The sequence below is a fragment of the Panthera tigris genome, chromosome B3 (assembly GCF_018350195.1).
Source record: "Panthera tigris isolate Pti1 chromosome B3, P.tigris_Pti1_mat1.1, whole genome shotgun sequence".
NCBI lineage: Eukaryota > Metazoa > Chordata > Mammalia > Carnivora > Felidae > Panthera > Panthera tigris.
Window position 1 is genome coordinate 97071094 of NC_056665.1, and position 18426 is coordinate 97089519.

At 39.2% G+C, this 18426-nt stretch overlaps 1 protein-coding gene and 1 non-coding gene across 4 annotated transcripts in view; both read right to left on the reverse strand.

Moving 5' to 3' along the window:
• Window positions 1-4249: 4249 nt before the first annotated feature.
• The window catches only part of POLE2 (DNA polymerase epsilon 2, accessory subunit), a 31077-nt gene continuing 16900 nt past the window's right edge, over window positions 4250-18426 (reverse strand). For all 3 annotated transcript variants that reach the window (XM_042989639.1, XM_042989640.1, XM_007097548.3), the window contains exons 11-19: window positions 15979-16151; window positions 15025-15114; window positions 14795-14849; window positions 13946-14005; window positions 13781-13858; window positions 11868-11976; window positions 10646-10822; window positions 8383-8450; window positions 4250-4369 (exon numbers count right to left, since the gene is read on the reverse strand). In XM_042989639.1, coding sequence (XP_042845573.1) covers window positions 4351-4369; window positions 8383-8450; window positions 10646-10822; window positions 11868-11976; window positions 13781-13858; window positions 13946-14005; window positions 14795-14849; window positions 15025-15114; window positions 15979-16151 — 829 coding nt within the window. In that variant the 3' untranslated portion in view covers window positions 4250-4350. The remainder of the gene's footprint in view (window positions 4370-8382; window positions 8451-10645; window positions 10823-11867; window positions 11977-13780; window positions 13859-13945; window positions 14006-14794; window positions 14850-15024; window positions 15115-15978; window positions 16152-18426) is intronic.
• Window positions 7499-7660, reverse strand: LOC122240002. Its single transcript, XR_006219385.1, has one exon. It is a non-coding gene; the product is annotated as a U1 spliceosomal RNA (small nuclear RNA).

The following is an 18426-nucleotide window of genomic DNA, read 5'->3' on the forward strand; positions in this document are numbered from 1 at the left end:
TTTGAAATGACCAAAAATCTAACTCCTTTCCCAGCCTCTGCCCCCATCTTACAATCTCTTGGCAGCATTCAAAAACAGTTGACTGCCCCCTCCTTGAAACCTACTTTACTCTTGAAGAACTTCATGCTCTCCCATATTCCTCCTCTGCTTATTCTCTCCTGCCGGGTCTCTAACTGTAGGAGTCACCCAAAGTTTGTTCATCAGCCCTGTTATCTAATTGAATTTTTAGGGGACACCTGGATGGCTCAGTCAGTTAAGTGTCCGACCCTTGGTCTCGGCTCAGGTCATCGTCTCCCAGTTCATGAGATTGATCTCCATGTCAGGCTCTGCACTGACAGCATGGAGCCTGCTTGGGATTCTCTCTGCCTTTCCCGGGCTCATGATCTCCCCGCCCCCCCTCAAAAATAAACATTAAAAAAAAATTGTATTTCTTTCCAGATGATTTTTTTTTTTTTTAGAGAAAGAGGGCCAGAGAGCGGCAGAAAGAGAGAGAATCCCAATCAGGCTCTGCACTGTCAGCGTGGATCCCGATGCAGGGCTCAAACTCATGAACTGTGAGATCATGACCTGAACTGAAACCAGGAGTTGGTCACTTAACTGACAGCCATCCAAGTGTCCCTCTTCACAGATGATCTTAATCAAGGCCACAGCTTTAAATGCCATGTAAGTTCAGATTCATTCTTTGAACAGATATTTATTGCACAGTTGCTGCACCTAATGCTTAGATGGCTTAGGCACTGGAATAAAACAAAATCATTGTGCTCCAAGGATGTGAAGCAACTGACACTCTAGTATGCTGGAAGTATCTTTTGGATTAATCACTTTGGAAAATTTCTGTTGACTGTAATGTATATCTTATGACTAGGAAGTTCTACTTCCATGTATATATCCAACAGAAACATATCTCTATCAAAAGACATACACTAGAATGTGCATATTTATAATAGCAATATTTGTAATAGACAAACAGTAGAAACTACCCAAATTCTCATCAGTACTAGAATGGACAAATGTGTATATCCATACAATGGACATGAATGAATAATGTGGATAAATGTTATTAACAAGGTTGTGTGAAAGAAACCAGATGCAAAATAATACATATCATATGATCCCATTGTACAATAGGCAAAGCTTGGCAAGATAAATCTTCCTGCTAGAAATCAGGCTAGTGATTGTCCTTTTGGGAGGAGTGGGGTGTTGGCCTGATACCCACTAAAGCAAGTGAGACAGCTCTGACAACATGCCACCTCCTGACTGGCACATGATTGAAACAATAGTATCATGCAACAATACTTAACACCTTAGAATTTTCTATTCTGCTGTGACCTATTTTTTTTAACCCACTGATGAGCTCAACCTTCAATTTAAAACACAGCTCTAGATACATGATCTTGTATAACTTCTGAAGTGTGGAGTAAAAATTACTGTTTAGTAAGGGAGTAGAAGGGAAACAATACACTATGGAGTGAACTTGTCTCTGACCTTTACCAGCTGTGTGACCTTGGCAACTTATTTAATCTCCCTGTTCCTGTCTGTTCACTTACAAATTAAAGGTAATGGTGACCTAACGGAGCCTAAATAGCACAGTAAGCACTTAGCTTAGTGTCTAGCATGGTAAACATTTAACAATGTATTAAAGAATTAGAGTGGCAGTTTCCTACCCCTTTCCAAGCCCAACCACCTTTTTTATTCAGGCTTGTCTAAAAATAAAGCCCAAAGTATAAGAACAATAAAAATGGAGCTTTACTAGTTGAATATGGTAGGAGGGGGCCTACGCTACATGGAAAACACACGAATGTGCACAGGGTCAGAACTGAAACATTCCATTTTAATTTTACCCTGCCTGTGGCCCCCTCACTCTACGAAAACACAGCAGATTCCACAATAGATTTTAGTGATTGAATGATTGGGACCCAACTCATCTTACTTAATAGGTGTATTTTATAGAACACAAGATTACAATTTCTGTGCTTGTAAGGCAGAGAAAGCAATTCATGGGCATAAGCCAGTCTGTAATCATGTCGTCTTTGGTGCAAACTTTGGTGATTTCAATTAGTCACCTGTGCTTGAATAAACACGGGATGCTTTTCCTGACAGTACGGATTTCTCCAAAATGGCAGACTGGGCTAGGCTTCCTGTGTGGCCATGACTGGCTGATGGCAGAACAACAGCAGGTGCTGCCCTTAGGTGGGCCTGCGTGCTCCAGTCTGCACTTCCTGTGGATTCCCCACCCGAGACCAAGTGTTCGCTTTTCTCATAGAAGAGAAATCTTACCCACTCCTGTCTTGTGAACTACCTGGCCCCTGCTCGAAGGCACACCTTCCTATGACAGGGCCTCATACCCAGATTTCTGCAGTGAGGTGGGCCATGCTCCAGCTGAGTAAGTACCAAGTTGGGGAGCACAACAACCCTCTGATTTTTCCCAAAGCAGCCCAGGATACCCTCTGAGTGCTCCTCCTCTACTGCTCCATCTTTCAGACTTCTGCTTTACGTTTCTGGACAACACTGATTCCCACCCGGTTCTAGTTACTATCTTGTTGCCTGGTTTTGGCAACTTCTCTGCTCATAGTTAACTACCCTGCTTCATTTCACTTCACCTTGCTAACTCCTAAATGCACCCTGTCTTTCTAGCCATTAAATGTAAAAATCTCGTATTGAGGAGGGCACCTTTTGGGATGAGCACTGGGTGTTGTATGGAAACCAATTTGACAATAAATTTCATATATTAAAAAAAATAAAATAAAATGTAAAAATCTCAAAAAGTTCATTTTATAGAAACAATTATTTGTTAAATGAAGGAGTTAATGAATGAGGGAACACATTGTATCAATTTCCATTTATAACTTTCGACCCATCATCTTTCATAGGTAGCTCTCGTTCTCATAACTGGACCAACAACCTTACAGTGTTTATTTCGCTACCACTTTTAAGGCCCAAATTGTACATTTTCCAAGCAATATATATATAGCATTTGACCTTATGCCTTGATTTCTTCTTTAACTTTTTCTAGGTTATTCTTTTTTTTTTTTTTTTAATGTTTATTTTTTGAGAAATAGAGTGTGGGCAGGGGAGGGGCAGAGAGGGAGACAGGGGATCTGAAGAGAGCTCTGTGCTGACAGCGAGGAGCCCGATGCCGGGCTGGAACTCAAGGGCCATGGGATCATGACCTGAGCCGAAGTTGGACAGTTAACTGACTGAGCCACCTAGGCACCCCTCTCTAGGTTATTCTTGAAATTAAAGCTAAATCTTGCTCTTCTAACATCAGGCCTCTACTAATACTCTCCCCAAATTTTCCATCTTCAAACCACTTCTTAAGTTGCCACTTCACTCTTAACTACTAATTCACTTATCACTATGTTCAGATTAAATTTCCTTGAGGAATTTTCCTTTCAGTATGTCATTTTTATTTTTTATCAGTCTCTATTCTCCCAAAAGCTAATTTTCTTTCAAAGAAATGTCTTCCATTCCAGGCTGTTTGTAATATTAAGATACTCTTACATTTGAGAAATTCTTTGTACCTCTAACAACTTCCTGTCATTCAGATTCATTTCTAGGCTATTATTGCAATGCCATAAACTAAAAGGTAAGTGAGGGGATGGTATTAAAATAAACACTGTGTCTTCTAAATGTAAAATCTAGGGGGACTATGTGTTTTTAAATTTCCAGTGCCAGAAGATAATTATGAAATTATCATAGTAATATCCTGACACAAAGGTTTTCACTATTAGAATAAATTCTGTGACTTGAAATTTAAACAGTTTGAAAATTGCTGAATATACCATTAGGACTCTTATGGTGATAAAAACCCAAGTTAGACTAAAACAAGGGTTCAGAAAATTTTATAAATATTTGTACTTTTCTTAAAATGAATATTGGTACATGGCTAGACAATAAATAATTAAACCTTTAAAAAAAATTTTTTTTAATGTTTATTTTCGAGAGAGAGAGGGAGACACAGAATCTGAAGCAGGCTCCAAGCTTTCAGCACAGAGCCCAAAGCGGGGCCTGAACTCAGGAACTGCGAGATCATGACCTGAGCCGAAGTCAGACGCTCAACCAACTGGGCCACCCAGGTGCCCCAAAACTTCAGTTTTTAACCATAAATGTATAATCAGATTATATCTTCATACATACTTTCACATGTTTCTTAAGACTATGCAGAAAATATTTTTGCTGTAAAACCTTGTAAAGTGTACCATGTTTATAACTTAATAACAAAATTCCATAAAATACAAATTTAAGAACATTCTGAGTTTATCATAATTTTATTGTAACTTATCAAAATTACATAGATACAAAATTAAGCAGAAACTGATGAATTTTCTGTCTTTAGATGGTCTTAGAATCTCAGAAACCTTGAAGTTTGCTGAAAATAGAAATTCATAAAATTAAATAGTTTGGAAACCTAATTATATATTTCTTAATATTTAATTGTAGTTCATTTTAAAAATAGGTCATTACATGAACATTGTTCCATATTTAGAAGGGGACACAGTGAAAAATCAGTCTCACACTCCGTCTCTGCTCCCAGAAGCAATTATTTGTCCTTATAAAGATAATGTAATTATATGTAAGCATGTATTGTGAGGGTATATGCTTTAAAAACACTTAAGTGGTAGAATACAATAAGCACTATTCTGCACCTTTTTTCAATTCAGTAACAAGTATATTTATAATTTTTAACCTAATCCCTTCCTTTAAGGCTTTGGAATTTAAATTCAAAAAGTTCTGAAGAAGCACGCACATTTAAATGGATACACGTTTACACTGTTAGTTTTGCTATTACAAAACCTACAGTAAAGTGCCAGTACCTACTTTTATTTTATTTTTTTTAATTTTTATTTTTTTAATTTTTTTTTAAACATTTATTTATTTTTGAGACAGAGAGAGACAGAGCATGAGCAGGGGAGGGTCAGAGAGAGAGGGAGACACAGAATCCGAAACAGGCTCCAGGCTCTGAGCTGTCAGCCCAGAGCCCGATGCGGGGCTCGAACTCATGGACCGCGAGATCATGACCTGAGCCGAAGTCGGACGCCCAACCAACTGAGCCACCCAGGCGCCCCTTAATGTTTATTTTTGAGAGAGAGAGACAGCATGAGCAGGGGAGGGGAGGAGAGAGAGGGAGACACAGAATCTGAAGCAGCCTCCAGGCTCAGAGCCTGTTGTGAGGCTCGAACTCACGAACGGTGAGATCATGACCTGAGCTAAAGTCAGACGCTTAACTGACTGAGCCACCCAGGCACCCCACCAGTACCTACTTTTAAACATAAACCTAAGTATACCTGGAGGATAAATTCCTAAAAATGGAATCGCTGGTATATATAGTCTAAGTGTTAAGAAATCCTGTCAAATTCCCTTCCATAAAAGTTTTTACCACTTTTTATTCTGGCCAACTATGTGTGAAAATGGGTATTTATTTCTCCACTACATCACCAATACTGTGTTTTAAAATAAACAACTGTATTTGAGAGTACATACAGAAACAGGGTTAACCTTATCTACTTTGTTGTTTTTTTTTTTATTTTTTATTTTTTATTTTCTTAACGTTGATTTATTTTTGAGACAGAGAGAGACAGAGCATGAACAGGGGAGGGGCAGAGAGAGAGGGAGACACAGAATCGGGAGCAGGCTCCAGGCTCTGAGCCATCAGCCCAGAGCCCGACGTGGGGCTCGAACTCACGGACCGCGAGATCGTGACCTGAGCTGAAGTCGGACGCTTAACCGACTGCATCACCCAGGCGCCCCAACCTTATCTACTTTGACTACAGTTTCTGTGATTAAGTCTACAGTATGATTTCACAAATAATCTACTAAGCGATTTCTTCTTAGGAGAAACTAAATAGCAGGAAGACCAAATTATTCCACTGTATCTTCAAATTGTCTTCTGTTCTCTTGAAAATAAATGTACATCAACCTGTTTGAGCCAGCACTGAAAAGATTCCTTCAATTATTACTACTAAATTATAGTTTGGAAATCATGTCAAAACTTTTCAGCAGCTGAGTCCATAGAAGATAAAGGAGCCAACTATTTCAACTCAACCAACAGTGAGCGTCAACTGCAAGTCAAAGGCTGTGCTAGAAGCTTTTAAGGAAGACGGGTACACACATGACTTCTAACACAGTAATGTCAGGAACTGTCAAAGAGTTCTGCAAAAAGTGCTTAGAACGCAAACAATTCTGCATGTCAATCGGGCAACGTTACCAGAAACAGCTGAAGTCTTTGCCATCATAATTAATACATCAGTTCATTTCCTGTTGTGATTTACTTACTTGTATCCTGACTCATTTTTTAAGAAAAGAGTATAAAATGGCTTGCAGAGATGTCATAAAAAGATAAAAGTAAATGAGGAAATTCAAGGGCAAAATACAGGGGAGAGAAGATGAAGCCAGAGCTGCACCCAAAATTTATGCTAGTAATTCCTCTGCTGCTATCAAAGTGGGCTACACATCTGGTTGTACTTCCTAGCAGCTAAAGCAAAGGGAGCTTCTCAGAAGATACACAGTCTCCCCTAAGATAAACAGTTGCTTGGGACAGACACAGAATTCTCTTGTCCTGAGACCTACTGAAAGTTCCCGGTACTGGTTTTCACAGCAGAGTAAGTTTCATATCAAATCGCAGTTCAGTAAAAGTCATCCTGAAGGTGGACAAAATATGCTCCTGGCAGACACCCCTCAGAGATGACTTAATCCTGAGATCACAAAATCAGATGCCCTCAGGGGCATCCAGGTGTGACAATAGGGAGCCATGAGACTGGAGACAGGTGCTTCCTCTTACCTAAGGGCATTCCAAATCAGGTGGGGGGGGGGCAATTTAGGATTCAGTGTGGGCTAGGTAGAGTCAAACATTTGTTGGGCTTATAGAATAGACTAGAATATCTGCGACCTTAATGAGTATCTGTCTGGCTGTATTCATTCCACAAATTAAGCAGTGTCTGGAATGCCGTAAGAGTCAAATATGTGTCAAGTGAGTGAATCCGAGAATAAAATTTACAGTATCTCAAAGTGAATGGACTTAAATCCTCCATGAGTTATTGAGCAGCAAGAACAATGCATTTTTTTTTTTTTCAAGAAATATGTAAGAAACTGTTAATCACGGTTTCAGGGTTAGGAAGCATATGTATTTTTCCTTTCCAATTTTATACTTTTAAACATCGAAATCTTTATCATGTACTCATGTTTGTTTTTATTTGAGTAAATATGTTAATTGCCCACTAAAAATGAAAGACAACTGGGCTGTGTGTTCAAGATTATATTCTCTGACAAGAACCCAGAAGGCAGTTACTTGCTCACTTGTTCTTATCTGAATGTGGGAGCATTTTCAAAATATGATTAACCGAGAAATCGCGTGTTAGGATGCCCGAATCCAAGAGAAATAGGGTCAATAATGCATATTCTTGGGCTCTAAACTAGAGACATTTGATAGGTCTGGAGCAGAATCCTGGAACTTAACAGGATTAAGTTCCAGCTTAATCCTGGATTAAGTTCCCACCTCCAGCGGGGAACACAAAAGCAGTTCCCCACTGCCACAAATTATGCAGCCAGGCTTCCCACATTCAGGGACATCGCAGGGATTGGCACACCCAGAGTGCAATGGATAAGCCTTGCCCTGGGAAAACCACTTTCATGACCATGGTATCTCCTGGGCCAGGGTAAGTAAGAAACTTTTTTGTTTTGTTTTTAAATGTTAATTTATTTTGGGAGACAGAGGATCCCAATCGGGCCGTGCGCCGTCAGCACAGAGCCCAATGCAGGGCTCAAACCCCCGAACCCTCAGATCATGACCTGAGCTGAAATCAAGAATTGGTCACTTAAACCAACTGGGCCACCTATGCTCCACACCCCAGAAACAACATTTTTAACAAGGATCCCAGAAGATTTGGATGAGAGTGGTCTATAGATCACCCTTTGAAAACCACTGCCTTCCCAGGTTATTATTCTTTTTTCCCAAGACAGCCTCCCAATCCCAACCCCTCACCATCACCACACACACATCCAGTCCCCGCCCCCCCCCACACTTGTTTGCTGCCAATTTAAGGCAGATTACCTAGGTTTTGAGAATCAACCATGTGGAGGGTGGGGCTGACCTCTCTGAATAATGATGTCATCAGAAGTCAGCCTATAAAAGAACTAACCCAGCTCCAGAGCTGTTCTGAGATATTCCTCAGAAAACCGTTCTTAATCTAATCTGTTTTATCACAAATGTGCCATCAAGTACATACAATTCTATGTCCCACAGCATGACCACAAATTCAGCCTAGAATATTCCAAAAGACAATTACAGATATTTTTAAAACCTCAGCACACCTACAGGACTTGTGATTTTTAGCACTACACTGCTAAAAGACACCTCCTTCTTGCTGTTTCTGGGGGTACACTTACCTGTCTTCTACTATCTTACTGGATGGATAAAAAACTTTGAATGAAAATCCACTTCTTGGAAAAGATCCCTTTGGGAGAAAAAAATGCCTGTAAGTGAACACTCAACTGTTCTAAAAAGAATTCCTACTTTTATTTTTTTATTTTTTAAAATTTTTTTTAACATTTATTTATTTTTGAGACAGAGAGAGACAGAGCATGAACGGGGGAGGGTCAGAGAGAGGGAGACACAGAATTTGAAACAGGCTCCAGGCTCTGAGCCGTCAGCACAGAGCCCGACGCGGGGCTCGAACTCACGGACCGTGAGATCGTGACCTGAGCCGAAGTCGGCCGCTTAACCAACTGAGCCACCCAGGTGCCCCGAATTTCCTACTTTTATTTTTTTTTATTTTTTTTATTTTTTCAACGTTTTTTATTTATTTTTGGGACAGAGAGAGACAGAGCATGAACGGGGGAGGGGCAGAGAGAGGGAGACACACAGAATTGGAAACAGGCTCCAGGCTCTGAGCCATCAGGCCAGAGCCTGACGCGGGGCTTGAACTCACAGACCGCGAGATCGTGACCTGGCTGAAGTCGGACGCTTAACCGACTGCGCCACCCAGGCGCCCCCGAATTTCCTACTTTTAAAATCAAACTCCTTGCTCATGACTTAAAAAGAAAGTTGTAAGATGTGACTATAAAGTAATGAGACAGATGTTTTTCCCCCTGATCTTTGCTGAGATAAGATATTATTATAAAATGGCTCCACCTGAAGCAAAAGTCTTTCAAGTTGGCTAGACTGTCTTCTACTAACATGTATCTGGAAATGCTTAGGGTGGCTCTACCTAGCGTAAGAAATGCTGTACTGTGCAATGCTACATACATATATAAGACACATAAACATCATGTTGAAGAAAGTTTTCCTGCCCCTCTCTCCCTCCAGTGAAAAATCTAGGTTGACGCCCCTCTCAGGTGCCCCCAAAGCAACTGAGCAGTAATCCCACAATGCGTCCACTACTAAACTCTAGGGCAGAGATGGTCTTTTTGTTTCAGTCTCTGTGTGCCTGGCACCAACTCAATGTCTGGCCTGTTGCAGGCATTTGTTAGTGGAAGTGTCAAGAAGGGATGGAGCAATGTCAAAGGCAAGTTTGGGGCTTGCCCAAAAGGTATAAGTAAGGTAAAAAAGGACAGAATGATGTAGAGAGGGCTGTTTACTGGCCTACCGGATGAGAAAGTGGAAAAATTCAGAAATAAGGTGTTATCAAATAAAGCATTAACTATGAGAACACCCAAAGAGTAAAATTTAAATAAGAAATAGCCTCATTGTGAAAGAATATTGGAAAAGTGAATAAAGGTTCTAAAAAAATCAGGCCACAAATTTCAAACAGTGAAACCAAATTGTTGACTGTGCCCCTCCTCAGAGCAGTTCTCAACCACAGAAAATTGTGTCCCCCCAAGGGGACGTTTGGCAAATATCCTGAGGCATTTCCCACTGTTAATAACTGGGGGCTGCTACTGGCATCTAGTGGGGAGAGGTCAAGGATGCTGCTAAGTACCCTTCTGACGCACAGGACAGTGCTCCCCAACAAAAAATTCTTTGGTTCAAAATGTCAACAGTTGCATGGTTAAGAAACCCTGTCTTAGAGGAAGCTGGACAAAATAAATGAGTGTTTGAGGAAAGCAGTAACCAATAGTAAGTCATGATGTTTCTAGAAATGGCCTAGACAAAACAAAAAAGTATTAAAATAGGTCTAACATTCATAAGAATCAATGAAGAATACAAAGTAAAAATCACTACTGAAGATAGTTTGTATCACATCAACAATGTTTATGCAGTAATTCCCCAAATATGAAAAGGCAATTCTACTTCTGTAGAAATTGTGTCCGAGTAAGAATTCCCACATTCATCCAGCTTAGGTTTCTGGGACTTGCACAAATTTCCAAAAGTCAAAATCATCCACAAAGGACATTAAAATATTTAAAGAGAATGAGATACAGGCTCTGAAAGCAATTCCCAGAAAGGAATCCTAAGGTAAGTTACCTTGAAGGGAAAAATACTCATTTGGATTTATAAGCTTTGGTGTATTCTTTTTTTTAAGTTACATTACTTTACAGTCACATGCTATCCTGAAAGTTGAAGAACTTTCTGTGTGTACCACATTAATTCAATGTTTCCTTAATAGCATATTTTTACTCCTAACAGTGATTTTACTAAATTTTTAAATTTAAAGAAATAACACTCCAGTCTTGACAAACTATGCCCATATAAGGTTGATGACGTTCTTACCGGGTTCATACAGAGGCATTCTGTATTGGTCACAGTGAAAGGATCGTATTTGTCTGCAATGACCAGGAGATCAGGCACAGGGTACACTCTCAGAGCATAGTCATATGCCCAGTACACTGGGCAGACATAGAGGGGGAGAGGGGTCAGGTGTCCTTGGGATAAGATCGTCTTTACAAACTACAAAAGAATAATATAAAACAAACTTCAGCTCATTTGTAAAAGTTAAAATTGCTAACAAGTAACTTTACATTAAATCTCAATTACCAGAAGGACTTAGAAAATTTGAGAAACAATTAGGAGAAGTTTAAATCACAGAACTTTGAGAAACACTGATATGAAATGAAATAAACTATCCTGTATTTTAGGAAAAAATTTGTAAGTTTTCATTTAACACCACTTATCATAAAAGCTACTCCCCCAAAGTAGTCACACTGGAACAGTTGTACTTTTAACTGTATAATAAACTCAGTTATTAATTATGTTCATCTAAAAATAATTCCACAGCTTGAGTAATGCCAAGAATAGATACGTAGCCTACATAAACTTTAAATATTATAAAATAAATACTAAAAATGCTCTGTAAGATGTACCTCCACATTTCCCAAAATGGTACATGGGGATCCATGTACCACTTCAGGGAACCCTGAAGCTACAAGATAAACATTACATACCCTCCCGATGTGGACAGATCATATAAAATAATGAACGTGATGAGGTAAACATTAAAAAAAGTATTTTTTTTAATGTTTATTTTATTTTTAAGAGACAGAGAAGGAGTGGGGCAGGGTCAGAGAGAGGAGACACAGGCTCCAGGCTCCAAGCTGTCAGCACAGAGCCCGACGTGGGGCTTGAACTCATGAACCATGAGTTCACGGCCTGAGCCGAAGTTGGACGCTTAACCAACTGAGACACCCAGGTGCCCCGAGGTAAATACTTTTTAAAATAAATACATATATATTTTGAAGTACAACGTAAGATTTAGGAGTTTTAAGGCAAAGCAGGAAGACTCAAAGAAATTTCTGGCTCATTCTTGGCTTCCCTCTGCCCATTAGGGGATACTTCAGTGAGAAAGTTGAGAAACACTGACTTAGTAACAAAAATTAACTTACTGGCAAAAGTAGTTTGAACCATAAACATAAAAGGTCAAATTATTAAGTGACTTAACAGTATTTTATATAATGCAACACTTATGATAGCTTAATAAAGAAGACTCTTAACTTACATGATTAGGAATATCCAAATTGCTACTAGGGAAGCGGACACAGTTTCTGCACATTTTATTCACTAAGTCCTCACGGAAGACAATAATTTCTTGTGTACAGTACTGAATTCTGAAATGAAAGCAGTAGTTGAATTTGACTTCCTCAGCAAAAAAAAAAAAGGAGATAGTTTAAAAGGCAAAATGTTTTATAATACAAAGCTATTCCCACTACCCATCGTTTACCACAGCAAAAATTCAGCTGGACTCTATCCTTCCATTCATTCGACCGTAATTTACTGAGCTCTCCGTATGTGTCCAGCACTATCGTAGGGATGAGTGAACAAAACAAAAAGATCCCAGCCCTGATGCAGTTTATATTCTAATGGAGGGAGGGCAGTCAGAAAAAATATCAATAAACATGATAATTATATGGGATGTTAGGAGATGACTAAGTGTATGGGAAAAAGAAAAACAGGCTATCAGGGATCATTTGTGAGGTAAGAAGGGCTAGATGGCTGGAGGATTAAACAGGATGATGAAAATAGGTAGGGCTGATAATGGAGTCTGATTTGAGCACAGACGTGAAGGAGGTGAGAGAGGCAAGCAGATATGTAGAGGAAGAACACTGCAGGCAAAGGAGGAACACAGGACAGGCAGAGGGAGCGGCTACAGCAGAGGCCCCGAGACAGAGCATGGCTGGCATGTCTGAGGAACAGAGAGGAGGCTGTGGTGACTGGAATAAATGAGGAAGAGAGGAGCAGGAATAGGAGGCCAGATCATGCTGGGCCCTGACTACAACTGCAAGGATATGGGCTGTTACTGAATTTGGGCACGGGGAGCGCCCAAATTTCAGGATCAGTAAGGCGGAGGTGACATGCTTATGTGTCAGAGGATCACTCTAACACAGCGTTAAGAACAGACTACTGAGGGGCAGGGGTAGATGCTTGAGACCAACGAGCAGGCTATTACAGTAATCCAGGCTAGAGCAGATGGTAGAGGGTCACAGAGGCGGTGACAGGTGGCCAGATTCTGCATATATTTTGGTCTTCCTTCACATTTTTGAAGGACTTCCTGAAACACTACATGTGAGAGAAGCCCAAAAAGTTTTGGCTCGAGTGACTAGCAGGACTAAGGTGCCATGAACTCTGATGAGGAAGAGTACAGAACAGGTTGGGAGCTGACGGGTGGGAAGTAGATGAGAAGCTCAGTGTGAGGCTGTCTACTAGACATACATGGGGGATGATGAGCAGGCATCTGGATGCATAAGTCTGGAGTCTGGGAGAAAGGTTTGAGCTGAAGATGTAAATGTGGGAGTTGTCAATACACAGATGGCAGAGCTTTGGGAGTAGCTAAGGTCACCAAAAGAGTGAATGCAGGCAGAAAAGAGAGAACAAAGGACTGTAACCTCTGACTATAGTAAGTGGCATGTGCAGTAACACATAATCTGTTTCACTCTTCCATTGTAGCTTTTCTTAAAGGATGTGTAATGAGAATATCGATTTTTAAATCTCCATCTGTTTTTCAGCTTCTAAATTCATTATCAGTGAATTCAATAGTGATAAAATATTTTTAATTTTATTTTTTTAAGTTTATTTATTTATTTTGAGAGAGAAAGCATGAGTCAGGGAGGGGCAGAGAGAGAAAAGGAGAGAGAATCTCGAGCAGGCTCGTCCCTGACAGCAGAGAGCCCGATGTGGGGCTCGAACCCACAAACTGTGAGATCATGACCTAAGCCAAAGTCAGAAGCTCAACTGAGTGAGCCACCCAGGTGCCCAGTGATAAAATATTTCTAAAGTTTTGAGAAACCTAAAATAAAGAGAAATTTTCTCTTTATATTTACCTCATAGTAGTCAAAGTTCGGAGACAAAGTTTAAGAGGCAAGTTAGTTTTGAAATGAAACGAAAAAAAGCATAACACAAAATGGTAATATTTACCTGCAAGGATTGGTAGTAAAAATTGAAAATGGTACTCTTTGTCTGAATTCATCAGTGATGCTTTCAGCAAGTGGTGGCCTATAGAAACAATTTATGTGGTGTAGGATATATTTTTAAATTTGACAAAATATTTTTAACTGTTAGAAAAATCTAAACACAACTTACCTTGGTAAGATGGAACCAAATCCAGGATCCTCTGGACCAGGAACAAACACAAATCGACTACTGTAGCAAAATTCAATATAATTCATTAAAAAAAAAAATTATTGCAACACTATCCAGTAGTCTAAAGACGAGTTACTGCCTTGAATTAAATAATAATTTTTAATATTTTTTAAATTTCATGCATTTTAATAAATGAACTAAGTCTCCAGACTACCACTGTCCAGCAGACCTTTCTGCAGTGATGGAAATGTCTCCATGTGCACTGTCCAGTTATTGAGTGCTTGAACTGTGGCTAGTGTGAGTGAATTTTTAATTATATTTAACTTTAAATCATTTAACTTTAATTTTTTTTGAGAGACAGAGAGAGTGCTAGAGAGAAAGTGGGGGAGGGGTAGAGGGGAAGAGAAACTTAAGCAGGCTCCACCCCAGCGCAGAGCCGCAGGGCTCGATCTCGCAGTGGTGAGATCATGACCTGAGCCAAAATCAAGAGTCTGGACACTGAACTGACTGAGCCACCCAGGAACCTCTAAATAATTTAAATTTAAAGAGACACATGTGGCTAGTGACCATCATATTGAAGAGTACAGCTCTAGACAAAGTACTGTCACCAAGAAATTAAAAATATAGTTGAAAGTATCACTCTTTCCTTTTCAATATTTTTCACTATAAATCTCTAGTATAGTATAACATACATTATCATGATATGTGAGGATAATTTTTTCTTAGCATACTAATTTTCTCAAACTTTTGTTCCATTCATTTCTTAATAATCATGGATATAAAATTTAGAATTCACTTTTTGTTTGTTTTTTAAAAAACTTTTAAAAATATAGCAATAGAAATCATTACCTTTGGTGGATATTTGGATATTCACATATTATGTCTGCCAAAGTTTTTAAGGAATCTAAAATTTTAAAGGGACATTAAATTTAATTTGCATTTAATGCACATAAAAGTCAAATTATATTTGCTTAGCTACAACTCTACATCTTTTAAATGAAATTAAAATATTATAGATCATTTCTTATCAATTTCATTTATCTAAATGTAGAAACATTTATTCAATAGACCTTCAATACCTTTCAAAGCTTGAACTTGATTTTTTCCATATGGTGCAGATGAAAAATTACCACACAGAATAAAGCAGGTTGGAGGTGCTGGTGAATAACCTAAAAATAAGAGAATAAAATGAATATCACTTTTCTAGTCTAGAAATCAGATTAAAAACCCTTTAACCATGAGGTTTTTCTTTTGTTTGTTTTGTTTCCTAAGTAAACTTTGGGCCCAACATGGGACTTGAACTCAAAACCCTGAGATCAAGAGTCACATGCTCCACTGACTGAGCCAGCCAGGAGCCCCTAACCATGAGTTTTTAATAACAAAAAGTTACTAGTTTAATAATACCTTATTTTAATAACCAGTATTTTTAGACAATAGTAACAATACTGCCCATTTATTGAACACTTACTATATGCCAGGCCCTGTAATAGCTTGATTCTGACAACATCCCTATAAACTGAGAGAGAGATTAAGTAACCTGCCCAAGGTATCAGGCTGCAATTTAAACCCAGTTCTGAGTGGCTCAATCAGTTGAACATATGATTCTTGGTTTCAGCTCAGATTATGATCTCCAGGTTCATGAGATAGAGCCCTGACTTGGGCTCTGCACTGACAGCGTGGAGCCTGCTTGGGATTCTCTACCCCCCATTCCTCAAAATAAATAAATAAATAAATAAACATTAAAAAATAAATAAATAAACCCAGTTCTGTCAGACTCCAAACCCAAGCTCTTATCCATTCTTATGCTATACTTAGGATTAATTCTTAGCTCTCATGAACACACATACGCATGCACAATTATTTTTCAAATGTAAAAATTTAAGTTTTTTAAGATAGGCTCATTTAGAATATCTCACTGCTGAATCAACATTTACAGGAAAATAGACTACTCAAAAAGATGCATTTTTAACAATTTAGTTTTAAGACATGAACCCTCGTTCGAGTTTAAAAGGGTAGAAAAGAATGGCACCCACCAGAAAACATGGTGTGAAGTTTTCCCAACACTTCTCCTTGGTCTAACCAAACGTCAGATATAAACACAAACATTGCATCTTTATTCTCCTCTTCTAGTTGTTTTAGTTTTGCAGAAGTCTTCACAGATGTATTAGAAGGCCCTCCAAAAAAATTAATATTTCCATAGTATGCCCTAGGTAATTATGACATAATTATTAGCTTCTAGCCTATATTCTGTTGGAGATGTTTTTCTTTCTTTTTCTTAAAGATTTTATTTTTAAGTAACCTCTACACCCAGCATGGAGCTCAAACCCACAACCTCGAGATCAAGAGTCATATGCTCTACTGACTGAGCCAGCCCCATGTTGGAGATGTTTTTCTAATAATTTTACAAATTTAGTTTCTTTCTACCTAATGAGGTTATTTTCCCATCAGTGTAAATAGTGCCATGAAAATGTACTATTTGTAGCACTTAAAAAGCAAATAAGTTTATTTAAATGCCCTAAAATAAGAAAAACAGAAGCAGTGAATAAATACTTAATAGGCTGTTTCTGTGTCTTTTAAAACCGACTAAAGCAAACATTAAACTTCCTATGTAATTGAAAGTAGGAGGAATGCACATTTGATTTAAACAATATCTAATAAAAGTGCTCAAAATAAGTACTAACCATTTAACCGAACAATTCCATGTTTAGAAATTTGTTCTAAGGGATTAAGGAGGTCTACAGAGACTAACATACATGGCAGAATTATAAAAATTTGGATGTTACAAAGCAATGTATGTGTCCATTATTAATGTCAAAAAAAAAGGATATAAACATGCATAGTCACACATAAAAAGAAACTCTCTCCTTGGATGGATGGATGGATGGATGGATGGATGGATGGATGGATGATGTGGTTCCTAAGTAAATTATGTACATATATAAACATATCTCAGATTACAATCTTAAATCCTTAAAAAACCTCATTTTAGGAGATTTTATTTTCTTTATTTTACAAAAGAGAAAAAAACAAGGTTCAGGAGGGTTAAGTGATTTGCCTGTGGCCCGTCCCAGTTAACAGATGCAAGTGCTCAGCTTCAGACCCTGTCTGAGAGCCAGGGCCAGAGCTTCGTGCACTACTCTGCACTGCCCCCTATCGTCTCCACTGCCTGGCAGGCTCTGTATGAGGCTGAAACCGAAGGGTTACTGCTCACGGTCAGCTTCCTTGATTATACCTCTCATTCCAAAGTAGTAATTTTGAAGCCTGTATGGAAATAAAATGTCAAAAGCGACAGAAATTTTGCTCTAAATATATCCCAAAGAAAACCTACCATGTTGTAAAAAGCCACAAACTGGCACTAAACGCATTCACTTAAAAGTGAGTTAGTTTGATGAGGGCTTGTGTCCTCATTTGCATGAACGGCACTTTCCCCTAGGTTACCTCAACAGGAAGAGAAGTTGCCCTGACAGTAACTTCCAGCCAGCAAACGTGGCCTGTATACCTTGATTTTGTACAGGTATACTAGGACTAGAATCTTAATTCTTACACTTCTTGAAATCACTTTCACCACAGACAGAATCTCAAGATTAGGAGGCAACTTTAATTCCCCCAAAGGTGGCAAACTCAAATGTTCACAGGCTTCAGGAAGGGAATACTGAATAAGGAAGCAGCAACCAGCTGAGGCCTCCTAGGTATGAGCTAGGGTGCACTGACATGTCCTGCCCAAAGTGCCATCACTGCAGTAGAGTGATAGCTGGGGGAGAATTCAAGGACCATGTTGCCAGATCTGGTTGTTCAAGACGACTCAGAAATCTAGACTTTTATGAGAAATCTCTTAATTTTTAAACAACGGAAACAAAAGATACCTCAAAGGGGAATACCTCAAAGGGGAAAAAAAGAAAGAAAGCTCTTCAGACTACATTCAACCCACAGGCCACCAGCTACAACTTTTACACCATCGTTTAGCCTCTGCTCAAAAACCTGAGTGACAGGGGTGCCTGGGTGGCTCAAGTCAGTTAAGCATCCGACTTCAGCTCAGGCCATGATCTCACAGCTCGAGAGTTTGAGCCCCGTATCAGGTTCTGTACTGACAGCTAAGAGCCTGGAGCCCACTTTGGATTCTGTGTCTCCCTCTCTCTCTGCCGCTCCCCTGCTCACACTCTGTCCCGCTCTCCTTCAAAAATAAATAAACATTAAAAAAAAACAAAAACAAAAAACCCTGAGTGACAGGGAACTCTCTCTTCTCAGAGAAGGTCCTTTTGGAATGGCTCTAACATTATGATGCTTTTGCTTACATTAAAGAGCTTTTTCATCTGCCTCTTGTAACCTTTTTTTTTTATGTTTATTTATTTTTGAGAGAGACAGAGACACAGAGTATGAGCGGGGGAGGGGCAGAGAGAGAGGGAGACACAGAATCTGAAGCAGGCTCCAGGCTCTGAGCTGTCAGCAGAACCCAACATGGGGCTCGAACCCATGACTGCGAG